This window comes from Colobus angolensis, unplaced genomic scaffold, assembly GCF_000951035.1.
Source record: "Colobus angolensis palliatus isolate OR3802 unplaced genomic scaffold, Cang.pa_1.0 Scaffold205, whole genome shotgun sequence".
Taxonomy (NCBI): Eukaryota; Metazoa; Chordata; class Mammalia; order Primates; family Cercopithecidae; genus Colobus; species Colobus angolensis.
In genome coordinates this window covers 457,735-479,640 of record NW_012115211.1, presented here as the reverse complement: position 1 = coordinate 479,640, position 21,906 = coordinate 457,735, and the positions used below count along the sequence as shown (strand labels likewise).

The 21,906-nt window shown below is 37.5% G+C and overlaps 1 protein-coding gene across 2 annotated transcripts in view; it reads left to right on the top strand.

Moving 5' to 3' along the window:
* The window catches only part of UVRAG (UV radiation resistance associated), a 333,543-nt gene that overhangs the window by 138,867 nt on the left and 172,770 nt on the right, over positions 1 to 21,906 (top strand). For both annotated transcript variants that reach the window (XM_011942003.1, XM_011942004.1), the window contains exon 7: positions 16,415 to 16,520. In XM_011942003.1, coding sequence (XP_011797393.1) covers positions 16,415 to 16,520 — 106 coding nt within the window. The remainder of the gene's footprint in view (positions 1 to 16,414; positions 16,521 to 21,906) is intronic.

The window sequence follows — 21,906 nt, the reverse complement described above, 5'->3', positions numbered from 1 at the left end:
TGGAATATCTTTCTCCCTTTTTTTTTTTTTTTTTTTTTTTTTAGACGGAGTCTCGCTCTGTCGCCCAGGCTGGAGTGCAGTGGCCGGATCTCAGCTCACTGCAAGCTCCGCCTCCCGGGTTCCCGCCATTCTCCTGCCTCAGCCTCCCGAGTAGCTGGGACTACAGATGCCCAACACCTCGCCCGGCTAGCTTTTTGTATTTTTTAGTAGAGACGGGGTTTCACCGTGTTAGCCAGGATGGTCTCGATCTCCTGACCTCGTGATCCGCCCGTCTCGGCCTCCCAAAGTGCTGGGATTACAGGCTTGAGCCACCGCGCCCGGCCTTTCTCCCTTTTTATCTAGCTGATTCCTACTTTTCCTTCTAATGTTGGCTCAGTGTTTATCCCCTCCAAGAAGACTTTTGCTTCCACTCGACCCCACCCCAGAATAGATGCTCCTTTTTTATGTTCAGCCCTTACCCGATACATGCCTGTATGGTAGCCTGTATAATGCTATTATGATTGTTTACAAACAAATTTCTCTACAAAGTTTGAGCATTGTGAAGATAATGCTGTGATCTCTGTATTTTTATTACCTAACATTGGGCATGGTGAACATTTAGGCCTTTAATGAGTGTGTATTGCATGAATATGTAAATAAGTGGTATATTTCTAGAGAGCATAGACTGTCTGCAATGTTTTTTCTCTTAACACTAGACTCAGTATTAGCAACATAGAAAGTGCTCAATGTGAAGACAGGATGAATGAATAAATTTAAAGATACGTTAACCATGATTAGATAAGGAATTAGGCTAAAGATTTATAATGTGCAGGTGGTATTTTGACTAATGTGATAATGTGCTCAGTAAATGGAATCATGAAGAGATGGCTTTGAAAGAAAGATAATTAATATTTGGATTGAAAGAATGTATTAGTTTTTGATTGCTGGATAATAAATTACCACAAATTTAGTGGCTTAAAATAATACCTGTTTTATTGTCTCATAGTTTCTTCTTTAGGCCGGAAATTTGGGAACAGCCGACTTGGTTCTCTGCTTATGGTCTCATGTGGCTGAAATCGGTGTCAGCTGCGCTGTGTTCCTCTCTGGAGCTCAGGGTCCCTACTTAAGCTCCCATGGTTTTTGGCAGAGTTCACTTCCTTGTGGTTTATAGGACTCAGCCTCTTGTTCTCTTGCTGATAGTGGTCTGAGGGCCGCTGTCAGCCCCACAGAGGCCACCTGCAGTTTCTTGCCACGTGGCCCACTTTATAGGCCCTCTCGTGCTTCAAATCTCTTCTTTCAGGAAGGGCTAGTCCCTTTTTTAGGGCTTACCTGGTTAGAGCAGACCTACCCTCTGTATTAGTCAGCTTGGACTGCCACAACAAAATACCAGTCTGGGTGGTTTTAACAACAGACATTTATTTTCTCAGAGATCTGAAGGCTGGAAGTCTGAGATCAAGGTGCCAGCATGGTTCAGTTTCTGGTGAGGGCTCTCTCCCTAGCTTACAGATGACCACCTGCCTGTTGTGACTTCACATAACCTTTCCTTCTTGCATGCATGTGGAGAGGGAGAGATCTTTTTCTCTTCCTGTTCTTTTAAGGCCGCCCTATGACCTCATTAACTTTAATTACCTTCTGAAAGTCCTGTTTCCAAATATAGTCACATTAGGAGTTAGGACATTTCAACATGAATTTGGGACGGGGGATGGAGGGATACAGTTCAACCTATAACACCTAGCTCATCTCCCTTTTGGTTAACTCAAAGTGAACTGATACGTGACCTTAATTATAGCCCCCACCTTGTAAAGGAACATTTCTGGGAGTAATATCCTATGGTGTTCACAAGTCCTGCTAATAACCAAGAGGAGGGGATTATGCAGAGAATGGGAATCTTGGGGTGACATTTTAGAATTCTGCCTACCCTAAAGATAGTGGGATAAAATGCAGCAGCAGATTTAGTTGAGATACAAGTTATATTGTAAATGGAATCATAGAATAATGGAAGAGAGGCCGGGCGCAGTGGCTCAAGCCTGTAATCCCAGCACTTTGGGAGGCCGAGACGGGCGGATCACGAGGTCAGGAGTTCGAGACCATCCTGGCTAACACAGTGAAACCCCGTCTCTACTAAAAAATACAAAAAGCTAGCCGGGCGAGATGGCTGGCGCCTGTAGTCCCAGTTACTCGGGAGGCTGAGGCAGGAGAATGGCGTAAACCCGGCAGGCGGAGCTTGCAGTGAGCTGAGATCCGGCCACTGCACTCCAGCCTGGGCGACAGAGCGAGACTCTGTCTCAAAAAAAAAAAAAAAAAAAATGGAAGAGAAAAGCACACAGCAACTGATATATAAGGGTAGGAATACTGAGCTTGGACACACATATTTGGAAGGTTTACCCTAAATAATGTGTCTGTGAAAAAGCACTTTGGAAACTAAAATTATTTAACATGTAAGGTGTTACTGATGCCAAGGTTTGTGGGGAGATGGTGACAAGATTAGCTTGGGAACGATGGGTTTGTGGGTGGGAAATCAGGAAGCAGTGAAGATCACGGGCTTTGGAGTTAAACAAACCTGGGTTTAAATACTGATTCTGCCACTTACCAGCTTCAGTTTTCTCACAGGTAGAACAGGAATATTTACATCTATGGATTTTTGTGAGAATTAAATGAAATATCCATTTCAAGTTTTTAGCTTAGTGCCTGGCACATAGCCAGCACTAAATAAATGTGTATTCATTCACCAACGAATTATTAAATAAATATATTCTATGTGCCAGGCACTGTATTAGGCCTCAGTTTTCTGGTAAATATTAATACTATTATGCCTGAGCTCGATTTCATTAGACTTTGAATTGCCAGGCTGAAACAACAGAGTTTAATGTTTATTTAAATAGCCCTGGGCTGTTTTCAAGCAAAGAATAACATCTAATCATGTGTTTTTTAGAATTTGTGATTATTTGGTGCGAGTACATGGTGGTTTCTTTCTTTTGTATAAAGAGCCCAAATTTGCCTGTAGTCATTCTAATTATTGATACACTAAGACTTAAAAGATCTCCATACCTCTTATGTCATTGTTTTGATTTTTTGAAGGACACTATTGAAATCTGTGTTTTAGGAGAACATTCTGATGGCAGTGTTGCAGATGGGTTGAAGGGGGCAGAGATTAGTAAGGAAGGCCTTTTATTAATGCTGAACCAGGGTGCTTACAGTGGGAATGATGAGAAGGAAATTACGTGGATAAGAGCATTGGGAAAGAAGAATCAATAGGTTCAGGTGAGCGAACACAGGAAATATGAGTGAGGGAAAAGGCAGCACTAGTATACTGTGATGTCAGTTCTGGAGCACTGCAGTGATTCATGACTATCATGGAGCAGATTTATTTGATAAAATTTATTTGAATAGGTGGATTTATTTGAATAGAATTATTTAAAAAATGGACATTGCATTTAGTGTGGAAAAATGTAGATCACGCCTTTCAGACACCAGAAAAATCCTTTTATCATCGATGGAAGATGTTATCAACATGACTAGAAGTACATGTATGTTAATTACCCATAGGTACATAATGAAAGGAACTGTGTAGGCAACCACACACTAGCTATTAGAGGGCCTAGAGTATCTAAAAGGTTAGTGTCCATCAGAGAAGAAGAAAGATAAAGTGGTGAGGTACTAGATGCATTAGCGTGAATCTTTGAAATTGTAAGTTTGTGGACTGTGATATTTCTAGCTGTCTCTAAGGAAATACGATTTCAGATGTGTATAAGGCAGGCATTCTGGATGCTGTTGGGGAAGATAAACTACAGTTAGTAACTGAGCAAATGAAGAACAGGGGTTCTTTGGTACTAAGTACAGAATAAAATTGAGAAGAATAAGAGTCGAAGCTAAGAAACCAATTAGGGCTATTGGCTAGGTGGCAGTGGATCTGGGGTGAGGTGAACGGATTTGAAATGGCTTTAATTAAGTCCTTGCTGCTAAATATGTAGAAACTGTCTAGGCCTTAGGTTACTTGATTTTTGTGACACTGGTCATTCCTCCCTCGAGATGTGCTGTTCCTTTAACTGCTGTCATACCAGCTCTCTGAGCTGTCCTTCTACTTCTCCCTGGATATTCTAGTTCAGAATTTTTTGCAGAACTTTTTTCTCCCCAATTTCTTAAATATTGATGTTCCTCTGGTTTCTGTTCTAGGTCCTGTTTACTCTCATTCGCACAGTCTTCAGGGTGATCTCATTCACTTTCATAGCGTTCATAACCATCTGTGTGCTAATGATTGCCACATTTTTATCTCTGGCCAAGATCTGTCTCCTGAGCAACAGATCTTTATATTCAACTCATATTCAGCACATCCTCTTGGATGTTACGCAGGCACTTCCAACTGAAAATAGAACTTTCTTCTCGAACTGCTCCTCCCGTGTTCTACATTGCAGTAAATAGCGTTGCCATTTTTCTGGTTCCCCAAGCCATACACCAGCAAACATTCTTTTCTTTTTCTTCGGCAGTAAAATTTATATACAATAAAATACAGATATATATACACACACACACACACACACACACACAGTTTGATGAATTTTAATAAATATACACACCTGTATTGCCATCGGTAAATCAAGGTATAGAATATTTTCATTATCCAGAATGTTCCCTCATTTGCCAGCTTTCTGACACCCTCATTCCCATCCTGGGACACTTTTCTTATTGCCTCATCATTTATTAGCTCTCCCTGTTTTTGAACTTCTTATAAGTGGAGTCATACAGGGCACTCTTTTGGTTTCTGGCTCCTTTTGTTTAACCTACAGTTTTTGGAATTTATCCATATTGTTGTGTAGATTAGCAGTGTATTCCTTTTTATTGGTTAAGTGGTATTTCCTTCTATGAATATACTACAGTTTGCTTATTCATTATTCTGTTGATGGATATTTGGATTGTTTCTACTTTTTGGCTATTATAAATAAAGCCGATAGGAACAACTGACACAAGTTTTTTTGTGGTCATGTGCTTTCTCTTTATTTATTTATTTATTTGATATTTTAGAGACAGGGACTCATTCTGTCACCAGGCTTGGAGTGCAGTAGTGCAGTCATAGCTCATTGTAACCTCAAGCTCCTGAACCCCAGGGGATTCTCCCTGCAGCTTCCCACGTAGTGGGAATGGGTGCGCACCACCATGCTTGGCTAATTTAATTTTTTTAGTGACGGGGTCTTGCTGGGTTACTAGGGCTGATCTCAGACTCCTGACATCAGGTGATTTCTCCCACCTCAGCTTCCCACAGTGTTGGGATCACAGGTGTGAGCCACCGCACCCAGCCCACATTATACCTGAGAGTGAAACTGTTGGCTTATACAAGAGGTGCATATTTAACTTGTTAGGTATTGCCACACAGGTTTCCAAAGTAGTTATATATTTGTACAGTCCCTCCAGCAATGCTGGAAAGTTCCAGTTGCTCTACCTCTTGCCATCATTTGGTATTGTCAGTTTTGTAAGTTCTAGCCATTATAATAGGGCTTGTAGTAGTGTATCATTTTGATTTTGATTTTTAGTTTTACAATGACTAAATATATTTGCACCATTTCATGTGCTAATAGCTCGTTCTTATATCTCATTTTTTGAAGTGTTTGTTCAAATATTTTGCCTATTCTGATTTATTGGGTTGTTTATCTTTTGATTTTTATGTAGGAATTCTTTACGCATTTTGGATAGAAGTCCTTTGTCAGGTGTACACACACACACACACACACACACACACACACACACACACACACCCCAAGTGTTTTTTCTCAGTCATGACTTGATGTTTTTTCATTTTCTCAATAATGCCCTTAGGAAATTTTTGCCTAGTCCAAGTTCTTGAATATATTTTCCTATGTGTTATTCCAGAAGCACTGTAGTCTTAGCTTTTACATTTAGGTCCCTAATCCATCTCAAATTAATCTGTGTGTATGAGGTGAGGTGCAGGTTAAGGTTCATTTATTTCCTATATGCGTATTAAGATATTTCACTGCCATTTGTTGACAAAGTTTTTCTTTTCCTTATCAACGATTCTTTCTATAATCTGAATTATATATATGTATATATATATATATATATTTTTTTTTGAGACAGAGTTTCGCTCTTGTTGCCCAGGCTGGAGTGCAATGGTGCGATCTCGGCTCACCACAACCTCTGCCTCCCAGGTTCAAGCAATTCTTCTGCCTCAGCCTCCCGAGTAGCTGGGATTACAGACATGTGCCTCCACGCCCGGCTAATTTTGTATTTTTAGTAGACACAGGGTTTCTCAATGTTGGTCAGGCTGGTCTTGAACTCCCAACCTCAGGTGATCCACCCACCTTGGCCTCTCAAAGTTCTGGGATTATAGGCGTGAGCCACCGCACCCAGCCCTGAATTATAGTTCATTGATCTATTTGTTTAGTTCTATGTAACTATTCCTGCCTTACTTACTGTAGCTTTATGATAGGTCATAAAATCTAGTAGTGTAAGCCCTCCAGCTTTTTCCTGCTCCGCCCCCTCAACATTTTCTTATTGTTCTAGGTCTTTTGTATTTGGATATCAAGTTTAGAAGCAGTTTGCCAATTTCTGTTAAACAAAAAAAAACTTTTGGGTTTTTGATTGGGATTGCTTTGGCTCTAGATCAATTTAGGGAGACTTGACTGCTTAATAATATCACGTCTTCCAATCCATGAAATGGTGTATGTCTCCATTTATTTAAGTATTCTTTAATAGCTCAGCAGTGTTTTATGGTTGTCAATGTACAGGTCTTTCACACCTTTCTTTAGATTTATTCCTAGTTATTTGTTGATATTATATAGAAACACTGATTGATTTTTAATATATTAATTTAAACTCTTGCAATTTGCAAAATTTACTTATTAGTTCTAGTAGTTGGATTTTAGATTCTTTGGACTTTTCTACATACACAGTCATAGAACCTTTAAGTAGATTTGCTTCTTCCTTTCCTATACCTATGGCTTTTATTTACTTTTAAAATGCATTATTATAATGGTTTGGACCTTGAGTACATGTGGAATAGAGTGATGAAAGTGGATATCTTTGCCTTGTTTTTGATTGTGAGTATAGGATTAGCTGTAGATTTTTTTCTATAAATCCTTTAGCAGATTGGGGAAGCTCCCCTTTCCTCCTAGTTTGTTGAGGGGTTTTTAAAAATTTTTAACCAGTAACAGGTATTAAATTGTATCAAATGCTTCTTTTTTTGAATCATTTAAGATAATCATATGATCTTTTTTCTTCATTCTGTCACTGATTGATTTTCAAATATTATACCAACCTTATAGTATTTGAAAATCAGTCAGTAACAGAATGGTATAACCTACTCAGATAAACCCACTTGATCCAATTGCTTTGTCCTTTTCATATATTACTAGAGTTGATTTGCTAACATTTTGTTAATGATTTTTGCATTTATGTTCATGTGTAATAATTGGTCTATAATTTTTTTTTCCTATAGTGTTGTTCATGTCATGTTTTGGTATCAGGGTTGTGTTGACCTCATGAAACAAAATGAAAGCATCCCCTCTTCTTCTTGGAAAGATTTTTGATACTACTGGCATTTTACCAGTGAAGCTATCTGAGCCTAGAGTTTCCTATGTGAGAAGATTTTTAAGTACAAATTTAATTTATTTAACAGATAGTGGTTCTTTAGATTTTCCGTTTCTTTTGTTTGTTTTGGAAATTTGTGGATTTTAAACAGTTTGACTATTGCTCATAATTTCTCCTTAATTCCTTTCAACTATCTGAAGGATCTGTAGTGATGTCTTGTCTTTCATGTTTATGCTGGTAATTTGTTTTTGAGCATCATTCTTTATCTCTCTTCTCTCTCACTTTTCACGTCTACACCATCTTTCCTGTCACTATTTTAATTTAGGACAGAGCCATTTGTTACATGGACTGTTGGAATAACCTCACGCTAACCTTCCTGTTTGCAGTCTCTTTTCTCTGTGTGCCATTCACCTTATTACAAGAAGAAATACCTTTCTAAAGTGCAAATGTAGTTAAATCTTTCCCAGCTTAAAACTTTTTAATGGTTTTCTAATGCCTTCAGAATAAAAATCTAAGCACCTTCATATGAAATACAAAACCATTAATGATAAGGTATTGATTTGTTTCATAGATGCCTGTCTTTCCTGTATTTCTTCTCCCTTTTATCTCTCTCTGCAAGCCATAGGGAACTATACTTCACTGCCTTTGTAGGTATTCTAATTTGTCATTCTTTGTCTTAAACTTGAATGCAGGATTTCTGATGTGATATGATCAATACTATCTTAGAACTTCTCCTTCAGTGAGATTGTTTTTAATATCTCATTCACATGGTCTCAGTTAACCTTTATTAATAATTTACTTGACATATTTTTTTATTCAATGTATCTTTACATTCACAGAAATACATAGCCTCAAAGCACTTTTTTAGTCCAGTTTCAATTTATTACCTCAAATCATATTAAAAAATAGGAATGCATCTGTTTCCTATCACCAGAATACCTATCAGATAGCTACTTGATCTCTCCTTCCCAACACCAGTGATGATGAGTTTTATTTCAGCTTGAGGGTGTTAGTGTTGATATTGACCACTCACCCATATTACTACAGGATATATATTTCTTTCTTTATAGATTCTTTTGATAGTTTGCAAAATCAAGAAACATTCCTCCAAAATTGGCCAACCAGTTTGGAGGTAAAGCAGTTGTTTCTTTTTTAGTTAGTCCTTCACCTCTTTATCCCCAGGGGAATCAGGATGTCCCATGTTATTTTTCAAAGTCTAAATACTTTAAACTTTTATTCTCCTGTTGGGTTTGAAAGGGGGATGTTATTAGCTCTGTCTTGATGTAGCAGGGGCTCTGAAAGTCTATTTGGATAACACTGAAGATTGGAGGAAATGTGACTCTGTCTGTGTGTTTTAAGCCCCTAAGGTAAGATCAGAAAGCGTCTGGGGCAGTGAGAGCCAAATAGTTGAAGTCATACATTAATTATGGTCATGAATCATTTTTATTTTTAAAGTCTTTACCATTTGACAAGGTTGTTTGCATAGTACCAGTGAAGTTTTAGACAGCACTTTCCTACTTTTAAAGTTACAGGCTATTTTGTTGATTTCTTCTCTGGGTTGATGATGCCTATCATTTTTAGAATTCTGATAACATTTTTAGTAAAAATTGCTGTTTCCTTACTTGAATGAGTAGTCTCTATGTGATTTTTATTTTGATACACTATTTTGAAGTTACAAATGTAGGAAACTACCACATTGATCTTCCAATTAATCTCCCACTGATGACAAAAATATCAAAGTTTGAAACTGTGCTTTTATGTTCAGACATTAGACATTAAGCCAGCAAATACATTTTGAGTCCCTCCTTTGTGTCACATTCTGTACTTAGCATTTGGAATATACATGAGAAGATGAAATTTATTTTACCCCCAGAAAGATCTAGTGAAATAGGCAAAGAAATAAACAGTTGCTGTAAACTAGGGTTGTATAGTATTTATCATGGTGCCATACACAAGTAGCAGATTTCCAGAGGAAGGAGTGCCTATACCTGTCTGTAATAATCAGGGAAGGCCTTTGAAGAAGAGGTTGCTTGAGCTTCCTCTTAATGGATTAGGAATTTAGTTATCTGTTAAGGGATGTGAAGAACTTGTAGGCACATAGAACAGCTCACAAAGGGGTACAGAAGGAAGAAATGATAGGATGTGTTTGGAGAGTTGCCAGTAGTTCAGTATTGCTGGAGATGAGGGTGCAAGGTGAAAAATAATCAGGAATGAGACAAGATGTGTCAGCAGGGACTGTATCACAAAGGGCCTTACCTGGATGTAAAATTACTGTAGAGCTATCTTTTTAAGAGAGTATTACTGTCAATGTAGATTAAACACACAAACACACCCAGACCATGAGGCAACAGGATGGAGTATAGTCTCCTCTATTGGATTCCTTAGGAGCCCTGAGGGATTTGTTGAATTCCTGATCTCATGAACAAAATAGCTATATTGAGAGTTGGTCCTTTTTATATGACCTAAGAAATCATCAATAAATATCAGGCAATTTCTAAAAGTACAGAATATATAATGAATATTTCTAGGGTTTACGGTAATAATAATAATAATTATATTGGCAGAGGTAGCAATACCATCAAATGCCTAAGAAAATGAACCTCTCATATGATGACTTTCAGGTTAGGATTGATGACCACCTTTTAAAAACAGAGGTAAAATTCACACACAGTGAAATGCACAGATCTTAGTGTAAAATCTGTGAGTTTTGGTGTACTCCTTACCCTAATCAAGACATCAAAGCCAGGTGCAGTGACTCACTCTTGTAATCCCAACACTCTGGGAGGCTGAGGTGGAAGGATGGCTTGAGGCCAGGAGTTTGAGACAAGCCTGGGCATAGTGAGACTCTGTCTCTACAAAAAATTAGCTGGATCCAGTTGCACGCTCCTGTAGTCCCAGCTACTCAGAAGGCTGAAGCAGGAAGATCCCTTAAGTCCAGTAATTTGAGGGGGCAGTGAACTATGGTCATGCCAGTGCACTCCAACCTAGGTGACAAAGTGAGACCCCATCTAGAAAAATAAAGACTTAGAACATTTCCATCACCTCAGATAGTTGCTTTGTTCCTTCTTCTCTCTATGTCAGTCCCAACCACTCTTGATTTGTCACCATAGGTTGGTTTTACCTGTTCTTGAACTTTGTGAAAAGGGAATTATACAATATGGACTTTTCTGTTTCTGGCTTTTTTCACTCAACATATTGTTTTTGAGATCCATCCATATTGTTGTATGTACCAGTGGTGTGTTCCTTTTTATTGCTAAGTAGATTTTCATTATGTGAATATAGCTTAACTGTCAATTCTCCTCTTTAATAGACCTTTGGATTGTTTTCTATGAACATTCTTATACAAAGCTTCTTGTAGACATGTTTTTGATTTTTCTTGGGTAAATACCTAGGAGTAGAATTGCTGGGCCTTAGGTTAAATGTATGTTTAACTTAATAACTAATACTTTCTAAAAAAGCCACTGTTACTTTATTAGGCTGGTGCAAAAGTAATTGCAGTTCTTGCCCTTTTTTTTTTGAAACGGAATCTTGCTCTGTCGCCAGGGTGGGGTACAATGGCACGATCTCAGCTCACTGCAACCGCTGCCTCCCAGGTTCAAGCGATTCCCTTGCCTCAGCCTCCCAAGTAGCTGGGACTATAGGCGCGTGCCACCATGCCTGGCTAACTTTTTGTATTTTCGTAGAGATGGGGCTTCACCATGTTGGCCAGGATGGTCTTGATCTCCTGATCTCGTGGGTTCTTGCAATTTAAATTTAAATTTAAAATAATTGCAAGAACTGTAGTTACTTTTGCACCAGCCTGATACATTTTTGCCAGCAATGCATGCAAGTTTTAGCTGTTCCACATCCTTGCCAGTATTTAGTGTTGTCATTTTAATTTTATCTATTCTAACAGGTGTGAAATGGCACCTCATTATGATTTTAATGTGCATTTCCCTGATGACTAAGACTTTGAGTGACTTTTCCTATGCTTATTGGCCATTCTTGTATCTTTTTTGTGATGTGTTTATTTCACTCTTTTGTCCATTTTTAATTGACTGTCTTGATTACTGATTTATAAGAATTCTTTATAGTCAGATAGGTGCTTTGCAAATATTTCCTCCCAGTCTATGAACTGTTTTATTTTCCTAATGGCAGCTTTGTTAAGATTAACAGGTGTTTCTCATTTTTTTAAAGTCTAGTTTATTCCTTTTTAATTTTATGATTAATTATTTTTATGCCTTCTCTGCTGAATATTTGTCTACCCCAAGGTTGCAAGAGATAGTCCTATATTTTTGGCCATAAGTGTTATGATTTTAGCTTTTATATTTACTGTGATCCTCCTTAAATTAATTTTTGTGTGTATGAAATAGGGGATGAGATTGATTTTTTCTATGCTTATTCAGTGTTCCATAGCACCTTTGTTTAAAAAACTTTGTTTTCTGCACTGATTTGCCTTGATTCCTTTGTCAAAAATTAATTTGCTATATATGTGTAGGACTATTATGGTGCACTTTATTCTCTTCCATTGATCTATTTATTTTTTAATCTCCATGACGACGCCATATTGTCTTAATTATGTAACTTAATAGAAACTCTTGAAATCTGGCCTATGTCAAGATTGGTTTGTCACTTCTAGATTATTTGCTTTTCTATATAAATTACAGTATCAGCTTATTAATTTCTGTCAAAAACAAAATCCTTCGGGACTGTGATTGGGAGTCTCAAGCTATTTACCCATTTGGGAAAAGCTGACATCTTTAACAATATGGAATCTTCCAGTCCATGTACATGTATTTTTTACTTACTAGTTCTTCTTTATTGTAGCAATGTTTTGTGACTTCAGGGTTGAGTCTTGCACATCTTTTGTTTATTTCATCCCTAAGTATTTTATGTTTTTGATGCTGTCATTAAAGTATTATTTAAGAATTTCGTATCTCAATTGTTTGGGGCTAATACAGGAATACCTTGGAGATACTGAGGATTTGGTTCCAGGCTACCCCAATAAAGCAAATATCGCAATAAAGCAGTAAAGCAAATATTGCAATAAAGCGAGTCACATGAACTTCTTGGTTTCCCAGTGCATATAAAAGTTATGTTTACACTATGCTGTAGTCTGTTAACTGTGAAATAGCATTATGTCTAAAAATAATGTACATACCTTAATTAAAACATCTTTTATTGCTAAAAAATGCTAATGATCATCTGAACCTTCAGCAAGCCATATCTTTTTGCTGGTGGAGGATCTTGCCTCCATGTCAATGGCTGCTGATTGATCAGATTGGTAGTTATTGAAGGTTGGAGTGACTATGACAATTTCTTAAAATAAGACAACATGAAGTTTGACATATCAGTTGACTCTTCTTTCATGCATGATTCTCTGTATCATGCAATGCTGTTTGATAACATTTTACCCAGAGTAGAACTTCTTTCAAAATTGGAGTCAGTCCTTCCCTTCAAACCCTGCCACTGTTTTATCAGCTAAGTTTATGATGGTATACATTTTTTGTTGTCATTTCAACAGTGTTTATAGCTTCTTCACCAGGAGTAGATTCTGTCTCAAAAAACCACTTTTCTTGCTCAACTATAAAAAGTAACTCCTCATCCAGTCAAGTTTGATCATGAGATCACAGCAATTCAGTCATACCTTCAGGTTCCACTTATAATTCTAATTCTCTTGCTATTAAAACCATGTCTGCAGTTACTTCCGCCACTGAAGTCTTGAACCCCTCGAAGTCATCCATGAGGGCTGGAGTCAGCTTCTTCCAAACTCCTGTTTATGTTGATATTTTTACCTACTCCCATGAATCATGAATGTTCTGAATGGCATTCAGAATAGTGAATCCTTTCCAAAATGTTTTCCATTGATTTTACCCAGATCTGCTAGAAGAATGAATTATCTATGGCAACTCTAGCCTTATGAAATGTATTTCTTAAATAATAAAACTTGAAAGTTGAAATGCCTCCTTCATCCATGGGCTACAGAATAGATAATGTGTTAGCAGACATGAAAACATTAATCTCCTTGTACATGTCCATCAGCACTCTTGGGTGACCAGGTGCATTGCCAATGAACAGTAATATTTTGAAAGAAATCTTTTTTTCTTTCTTTCTTTTTTTTTTTTTTGAGACGGCGTCTCGCTCTGTCGCCCAGGCTGGAGTGCAGTGGCTGGATCTCAGCTCACTGCAAGCTCCGCCTCCCGGGTTTACGCCATTCTCCTGCCTCAGCCTCCCGAGTAGCTGGGACTACAGGCGCCAGCCACCTCGCCCGGCTAGCTTTTTGTATTTTTTAGTAGAGACGGGGTTTCACCGTGTTAGCCAGGATGGCTAGCTTTTTGTATTTTTTAGTAGAGACGGGGTTTCACCGTGTTAGCCAGGATGGTCTCGAATTCCTGACCTCGTGATCCGCCCGTCTCGGCCTCCCAAAGTGCTGGGATTACAGGCTTGAGCCACTGCATCCGGCCAGAAATCTTTTTTTCTAAGCATTAGGTCTCGAGAGTCCTAAAATATTCATAAAACCATGCTGTAAACAGATGCACTGTCATCCAGGCTTTGATGTACCATTTATAGAACACAGGCAGAGTAGATTTAGCATAATTCTTAAGGGCCCCAGGATCTTCAGAGTTGTAAATGAGCATTAGCTTCAACTTAAAATCAGCAGCTACATTAACCCCTAATAAGAGAGTCAGCCTGTCCTTTGAAGCTTTGAAGCCAGACGTTGACTTCTCCTCTCTAGCTATGAAAGTCCTAGATGGCATCTTCTTTCAACAGAAGACTGTTTCATCTATGTTGAAAACCTGTTGTTTAGTATAACCACCTTCATTGATGATCTTAGCTAGAGCTACCGAGTAACTTATTGCAGCTTCTCCATTAGCACTTCCTGCTTCACCTTACACGTCGATGTTCTAGAGATGGCTTCTTTCCTTCAACCTCATAAACCAGTCTCTGCTGTCTTCCAGCTTTTCTTCTGCAGCTTCCTTACCTCTCTCTCTCAGCCTTCAAAAATTTGAAGAGAGTTAGGTCCTTGCTCTGAATTAGGCTTTGGGTTAAAAGAATGTTGTGGCTGGTGTGATCTTCTATCCAGACCAGTAAAACTCTTTCCGCATCAGCAATAAGGCTGTTTTACTTTATCATTCACGTGTCCACCGGAGTAGCACTTTTAATTTCCTTCAAGAACTTTTCCTTTGCATTCACAACTTGGCTGACTGTTTCATGCAAGAGGCCTAGCTTTTGGCTTATCTTGGCTTTTCATATCCCTTCCTCACTAAGGTTTGTCATTTCTAGTTTTTGATTTAAAGTGAGAGATGTAGGACTGTTCTTTTCACTTGAACACTTAGAGGCCACTGTAAGGCTTGACCCATTTTCATTATTGTTGTGTCTCAGGGAATATGGAGGCCCAAGGCGAGGAGAGAGACTGGGAATGGCCAATCAGTGGAGCAGTCAGAACACACAACATTTATCAATAAAGTTCACTATCTTATATGGGTGCAGCTCATGGTGCTCCAAAATAATTATAATAGCAACACCAAGGATCACTGATCACAGATCACCATAACAGATATAATAATAATGATAAAGTTTGAGATATTATGAGAATTACCAAAATGTGACAGAGACATGAAGTGAGTACACTGTTGGAAAAATGGCTCCAGTAGACTTGATTGACTCAGGGTTGCCAAAAACCTTCAATTTGTTTGTTTTTTTATAGCAATATCTATGAATCACAGTAAAGCAAAGTGCAGTAAAGTGAGGTATGCCTACATACAGAAATATCATTGATTTTTTTTTGTATGTTGACCTTATATCCCATGACCTTGCTAAATTAATTTATTAATTTTAGTGTTTGTTTTGTAGATTTCTGATGATTTTCCACATGACAATTATGTCATCTGCAAATAAAGACAGTTTGACCATTTGGTATGGAAATGTATAAGAAATACATGAGCTATATTTAAAGATAAAGAAACCAGGCACAGTGGCATAGTGCTGTAATCCTAGTACTTTGAGAGGCGGGCAGATTGCTTGAACACAAAGTTTGAGACCAGTCTGGGCAACATGGTGAAACCTCGTCTCTGCAAAAAATACAAAAATTAGCCAGGCGTGGTTGTGCATGCCAGTAGTCCCAGCTATCTGGGGGCCTGAGGTAGGAGAATCACTGGAGCCCGGGAGGTCAAGGCTGCAGTCTGCAGTGAGCTGTGTTTGCACCACTGTACTCCAGCCTGGGCGACAGAGTGACACCCTGTCTCAGAATAAAATTAAATTAAAATAAAGATAAAGAGACCAAGAAGCAAAAACACAAAACCATAACTTAAAAATAAAAATAGCTCTTAATATTTTCAGTGTTCCTTGAAAGAGACCTTACTGAAAATGTAGTTGCTAGTTTGAACCTGGCCAAGTATTTAATTCCTCCTATTTGTCTTTTCTATCATCTTTTTGTTTTTTCTTATCTCTTTGAGAGTGCTATCTGCTTTGATTCAACCTTCTCAGCTGGGATTACTGTGAATTCCTTTTTTCTTTATGGATACCTAGAAGTAATAGTCACCTTTGATAATGGTGATACTCTCTCAGTGACTTTAGCAATCCATTTAATTTCACTGGGCCTCAGTTTCCATATCTATAAAATGATAGGATTTTACTATATTACTTTCTCAGGGCTCTTCCCGACTCCTTTGAGTTCTTCATCTTACCTCACAATACATCAGAGGCAGGCAGGCAGGTACAAAAAGGGTGTTTTAGAGCTTTAATGTTTTAGGATTTATTGTATTCCCTGTTATTTCATTGTGAATATGCTAGATAATTAAATAAATTGGGTTCATTATTAATTCTTTGTATCCTCAAGGTTTGTCATTTATATCTGAGGCTCTTTGTTGAGTTTACTGTCAACTCATTTACATTTTTCTATAACTTATATTTCTAGGCTTCATAGAGCCCAGTGTGCAATTAAACAGACTCAGGTAACTGTTCAGAAAATTGGGAAGGAAATTGAAGAAAAACTAAGACTCACATCTACAAGCAATGAGCTGGTAGGTTTTTATGTATTTACCTGTTTACACTTCTTGTTTTCTAAAGGAGAGTATCATATTCTTCTAGGGTTAATTTTAAAAAACCCTTTAGATAATTTTTATCTTATTAATGTTCTACTGAGAGTTCTATTGGCATTTAAATGTTGGAAATAAACTTTCCCATCTGCTAATAGTGTAACGCGCTAAGTGCCTGCTTTCTTCTGCTAGATGAAACTTTATATTACATAAAATTACTTAGAAGATAATTAACAGGCAGTTTTATTAATGTGAACTCTAAACATGAACTATATAGTGAATGAAAAATAGCTGCCAGGAGGGAAAAAAATAAACTATGGGAGCTAATCTACTTTTAAAAGATGAATTTAAAAAGTATTTGGACTGAGCAAAATAAGTCTGGTTTGTGGACAGTGATCTCTTTTGGGAAAACTCTTATTAAGGAGGCATTTCCAAAGAAACAGAAATCCTAACCCAAATGGGCAGATTGAAGATATTAATATAATTTTGAATTGTTTTTCCTAGTGGAGTGGAAAAAATGTCTATTTTGTAATGAATATTGTGTTTTTGTAAGCACAGTAGTGGGTATGGCTAATAAACTGAGCTTTTTTTAAAAGCCATTTGGGTATGAATAGCTTTTGAGGAACTTTGTGCTGTGGATTGGACTTAAAATAAAACTCAGATCTTCAAATTAAGTTCTAGATAAAATTATTTAAATATTTGTTTGTGTGAACTCATTATCACAGATAGGCATCTTCCTATTGTCATTTACACCCGTCTCAGCTTAGCAGAGGGCCTTTACATCCCCAAAACGAAAGCTTTTTGTTGCCTTGAAGATCTACCCAAGATAATCATATAGTAGAAGTATAGAAAATCTTACAGAAACTTCTCTCTCATGGAATTTGAAATTAATATATTAGTTCAAATATATAAATTTATTTGAAATTTGACAAATAATTTTTCAAATAAATTTTCAAATAAATATATTTGAAATTAATATATTAGTTCAAACTGTATACAGTTGCTGATTTTATAACTAGTGCTATACCTGGCAGGTAGCAAACATACAAAATAGGGTAGCTGCAATAGGTGTAGTAGTAATTCTTATTATTCACGTGACTTTCCTTGTCTATAAAAGCATCTTCCATTTCAAAGATGCTGTTAAACCACCTCTTGTTGTAACTTAGCCCCAGCAGAAGACTAAATTTCAGACTATTGAAGGGTGACGAAAAATCACTGATTTTAATTCTTTCTGTAGTGTATAAAAATGCTGGATTTTTAGAACCTTTGGGGAAAATTGCTAGGTTTTATTTTTGTTTTCCTCTCCCAAGGCAAGACTGGGAAATACTTGTTTCATTAAATGACAGCATATGCTTTATCTCCGTGTGGAAAAATGTATTTTTAATCCTGTTTTTAAAAAGATATAAGTGGTGACACAGAGCAAGGTAACAGAATGTGTGAGTTTAAAGAGGTCAAGTTCAGAGGTTCACTGTGTGTTTTTATGCTGCCTAGTCAACACAGAAGAAAAATCATTGGATTTTTGAACTGAATGTGAACTTAGAAATCATCTAGTTCCCTAATAACCCCATTCAAAACTATAGCCCCCTCAGTACATTCTGTCCCTTTTCCTGCTTTATTGTTCCCTGTAATATTCATTACCATTTACCATGATACATATTTTGCATATTTTTCTCTCTCTCTAAACTCTTTAAGGCGAGGGATTTTTGTCTCTCTTTCTTTTCTTTTCTTTTTTTTTTTGACATTGGTGTATTTCCAGCATCTAGAAAAGTGTTTGCCACACAGTAGGTGCTCAGTAAGTATTTGTTGAATTTAAGAATGAATCTAGCGTAATGTCCTCTTAAAATAGGACAGTAAAATGAAGCTTAAAGAAGGGAAAGAGTTTTCCCACAATCATTTGACAATAGAGACAGATAATTTGGTTTACTTGTTTCCTTTTAGGGAATGTTAGAGAATAATGCTATCTACAGGTTAATTAGTGAGTCACTTTAAGGTTTACCTGTAGCATATTAGAAAACTTTACTATTTGTCTTTTACTCATTTACTTTTCAAATTGGCCCATGGCCATTGTATTCCAACCCATCCATTTCCAATATTTAAGAAATCATTTTCATTTTAACCTAAGTAAAAATGCAGCAAGAAGGCATATTTGATGTTGAAAGAAATCGGATTACCTTCCAAGACCACGTGTGATTAACTGTGTTATAAGAAATTAGGTTCATACTTCGTGACTTTCAAAAATTTGGCATCTTCTCACATTACATGAATGCCTAATGTTTTTTGGCATTTAATTGTATTTATGAAATTTCTGCTGTTGTCATTTTGAATTTTTACTTATGTTTTATAATTTTTTTGTTTGTTTCAAGGTGAGATCTCACTGTGTTGCCCGGACTGCTCTTGAACTCCTGGCCTCATGTGGTCCTCTCACCTGAGCCTCCCGAGTAGCTGGGATTATAGGCGTGTACCATCACGCACAGTTTGTTTCAGATTTTGTCAAATTCTTTTCCTGTATCTGTTTAGATAAATGTATGTTTTTTTCTCTTCTGGTATTGTGGTGAAATACATTGGTTGATTTTTTTTTTTTTTTTTGAGTCAGATTCTTGCTCTGTCCCCCAGGTTGGCGTGCAGTGGCACAATCTCAGCTCACTGCAAGCTCTGCCTCCCGGGTTCATGCCATTCTCCTGCCTCAGCCTCCTGAGTAGCTGGGACTACAGGCGCCCACCACCACGCCCGGCTAATTGTTTGTCTTTTTAGTAGAGACGGGGTTTCACCGGGTTAGCCAGGATGGTCTCGATCTCCTGACCTCGTGATCTGGCCGTCTTGGCCTCCCAAAGTGCTGGAATTACAGGCGTGAGCCACCGTGCCCGGCCGGTTGATTTTTTAATGTTAACCCAACTTTGCATTTCTGGGGAGAGTCCTCTTGGTCATGGTGAATTACTTTTTAACGCTTATTACTGGATTTAATTTGTTAAAAAATTTTAAAGAAATTGTGCGTATGTATTTATAAAGAATGTTAGTCTGTAGTTTGTTTTCTTGTGATCTGTCTCATTTTGTTGTCAGGGTGACGTTGGCCTCAACTCACTTTTGGAAAGTGTTTTCCCCCTTTTTGTTTTCAGGAAGAATACGTGTGGAATGGGAATGTTAGGTAGAATTTACATTGAAGCCATCTGGGTCTGGAGGTTTTTTTGTGGGAAGGTTTTTGATATGGAAATTCAGTTTCTTTAATAATTTACCTTTTGCATGAATTTTGGTAGCTTGTGTCTTTCAAGCATTTGTCTGCTTCATTTAAGAGGTCAGTCTTTTTACATTTTAGCTATTCTAGCAGTTATATAGCATTTTCTCTATTTGTTCTGAATTGTATTTCCATGATGAGCATTTTTTCATATCCTATTGGATATGCATGCATCTTTTAAGAATTATCAGTTTAGTGGCGCACGCCTGTAATCCCAGCAATTTGGGAGGCCAAGGCAGGTGGTTCACTAGGTCACAAGTTCGAGACCAGCTTGGCTAATATGGTGAAATCCTGTTTCTACTAAAAGTAGAAAAAATTAGCTGGGCGTGGTGGTGTGCATCTGTAGTCCCAGCTACTTGGGAGGCCGAGGCAGGAGAATCACTTGAACCCGGGAGGCAGAGGTTGCAGTGAGCCAAAATTGCGCCACTGCACTCCAGCCTGGGTGACAGTGTGAGAGTCCATCTCAAAAAAAATAAAAACTAAAAAAATAGAAAGAAGTATCAGTTAAAATATTTTTGCCCACTAAAAATAAACTCTTTATTTTAGATTTATAGGAGACTTGCCAAGATAATTCAGAGAGTTCCCACATACCTTTCATCTGGTTTCCCTAATGTTAACATCTTACATAACCATGGTACATTTGACATGGTGCATGGTTAATAAAAAAAAGGACATTGATATGATATTATTAACTATGGATTTTATTCACATTTCACCAGTGTTGCCATTAATGTCTTTTTAAAAATAAATAAACTTTTAATTTTAGAAGAGTTTTAGATTGATAGAATTATCACAAAGATAGTACAGGGACTTACCCTATATGCACCACACCCAATTTCTCCTGTTATTAATATCTTACCTTAATGTGGTACATTTGTTACAATTGATGAACCTATATCGATAAATTATCATTAACCAGAGTCCGTGCTTTATTCAGTTTTTTTTTTTCCAGCTTTTAACTAATGTCCTTTTTCTATTCCATAATCCTATCCAGGAAAACATACTGCATATAGTAATAGTAATCATACTTCCTTAGATTCTTCATGGTTTTGAAAATCTTTCAGACTTTTCTTATTTTTGATGACCCTGACAGTTTTGAGGGCTTTGATGGGGCAGGTATTTTATAGAATATTCCTTAATTAGGATTTGTCTGATGTTTTTCTGTTGATTGACTGGGTTCTGATGCCTATTTTTGTTTCAGTATTTAGTCCAGGAAACCACATTGGATTTAGTCATCATTTTTTCCTGGTCTTCTCCGATCTATGTGTTTCTCTGTTTTCCTTTTTAAAAATCACTGACTAATCACTGTTGATGTAAACCTCGGTCTTTTGGTTAAGGTAATATCTCCCAGGTTTCTCCAATACAAAGTTCCCTTTCTATACTCTGTTTTTTGAAAACAAGTTACTTAGTTAGCCTACAGTTAAAAGGAAGGGAATTAAATTCCACCTCCTGGATGGGGGAATATGTACATATATTATTTGAAATTCTTTGAGAGGAAGATGTGTCTCTTCTCCCACCACTTATTTGTTTATTTAATGACTTGCTAGTGTGGGCTCATGCATGTTTATTTTATACTTTGGGTTTTAATCCAGTGCCATGTTATTTATTTTCTTGCTCAGTTTTGGATTTGGCCCTTGAGAGATCTTTCCAGTTGGCCCTTACGTCCTTTTGATACACCCCTATCTCTTTGTTCATTTTTAAAAGACTTCCTTACTCCTTGGCACTATGTGATCCAGTCTCATCTTGTGTTTTCCCCATCCCAGCCCTAGAATTAGCCGTTTCTCCAAGAGCCCTGTTCCTTTTGTTTAATAATGATATTGAGAAACAAGATGTGGGCTTGTTGCCACTGGATTGCTTCTAGGATCTCTCAGTGGACAGAACTATGTATGCACATGTTTCTATCTCTCTCTCTATGTATTAAAATGAGTTGGGGCCGGGCATGGTGGCTCATGCCTATAATTCCAGCACTTTGGGAGGCCAAGGTGGGCGGATCACAAGGTCAGGAGATAGAGACCATCCTGGCTAACACGGTGAAACCCCACTGTACTAAAAATACATTTTAAAAAAATTACCTGGGCGTGGTAGTAGGCGCCTGTAATCCCAGCTACTCGGGAGGCTGAGGCAGGAGAATCACTTGAGTCT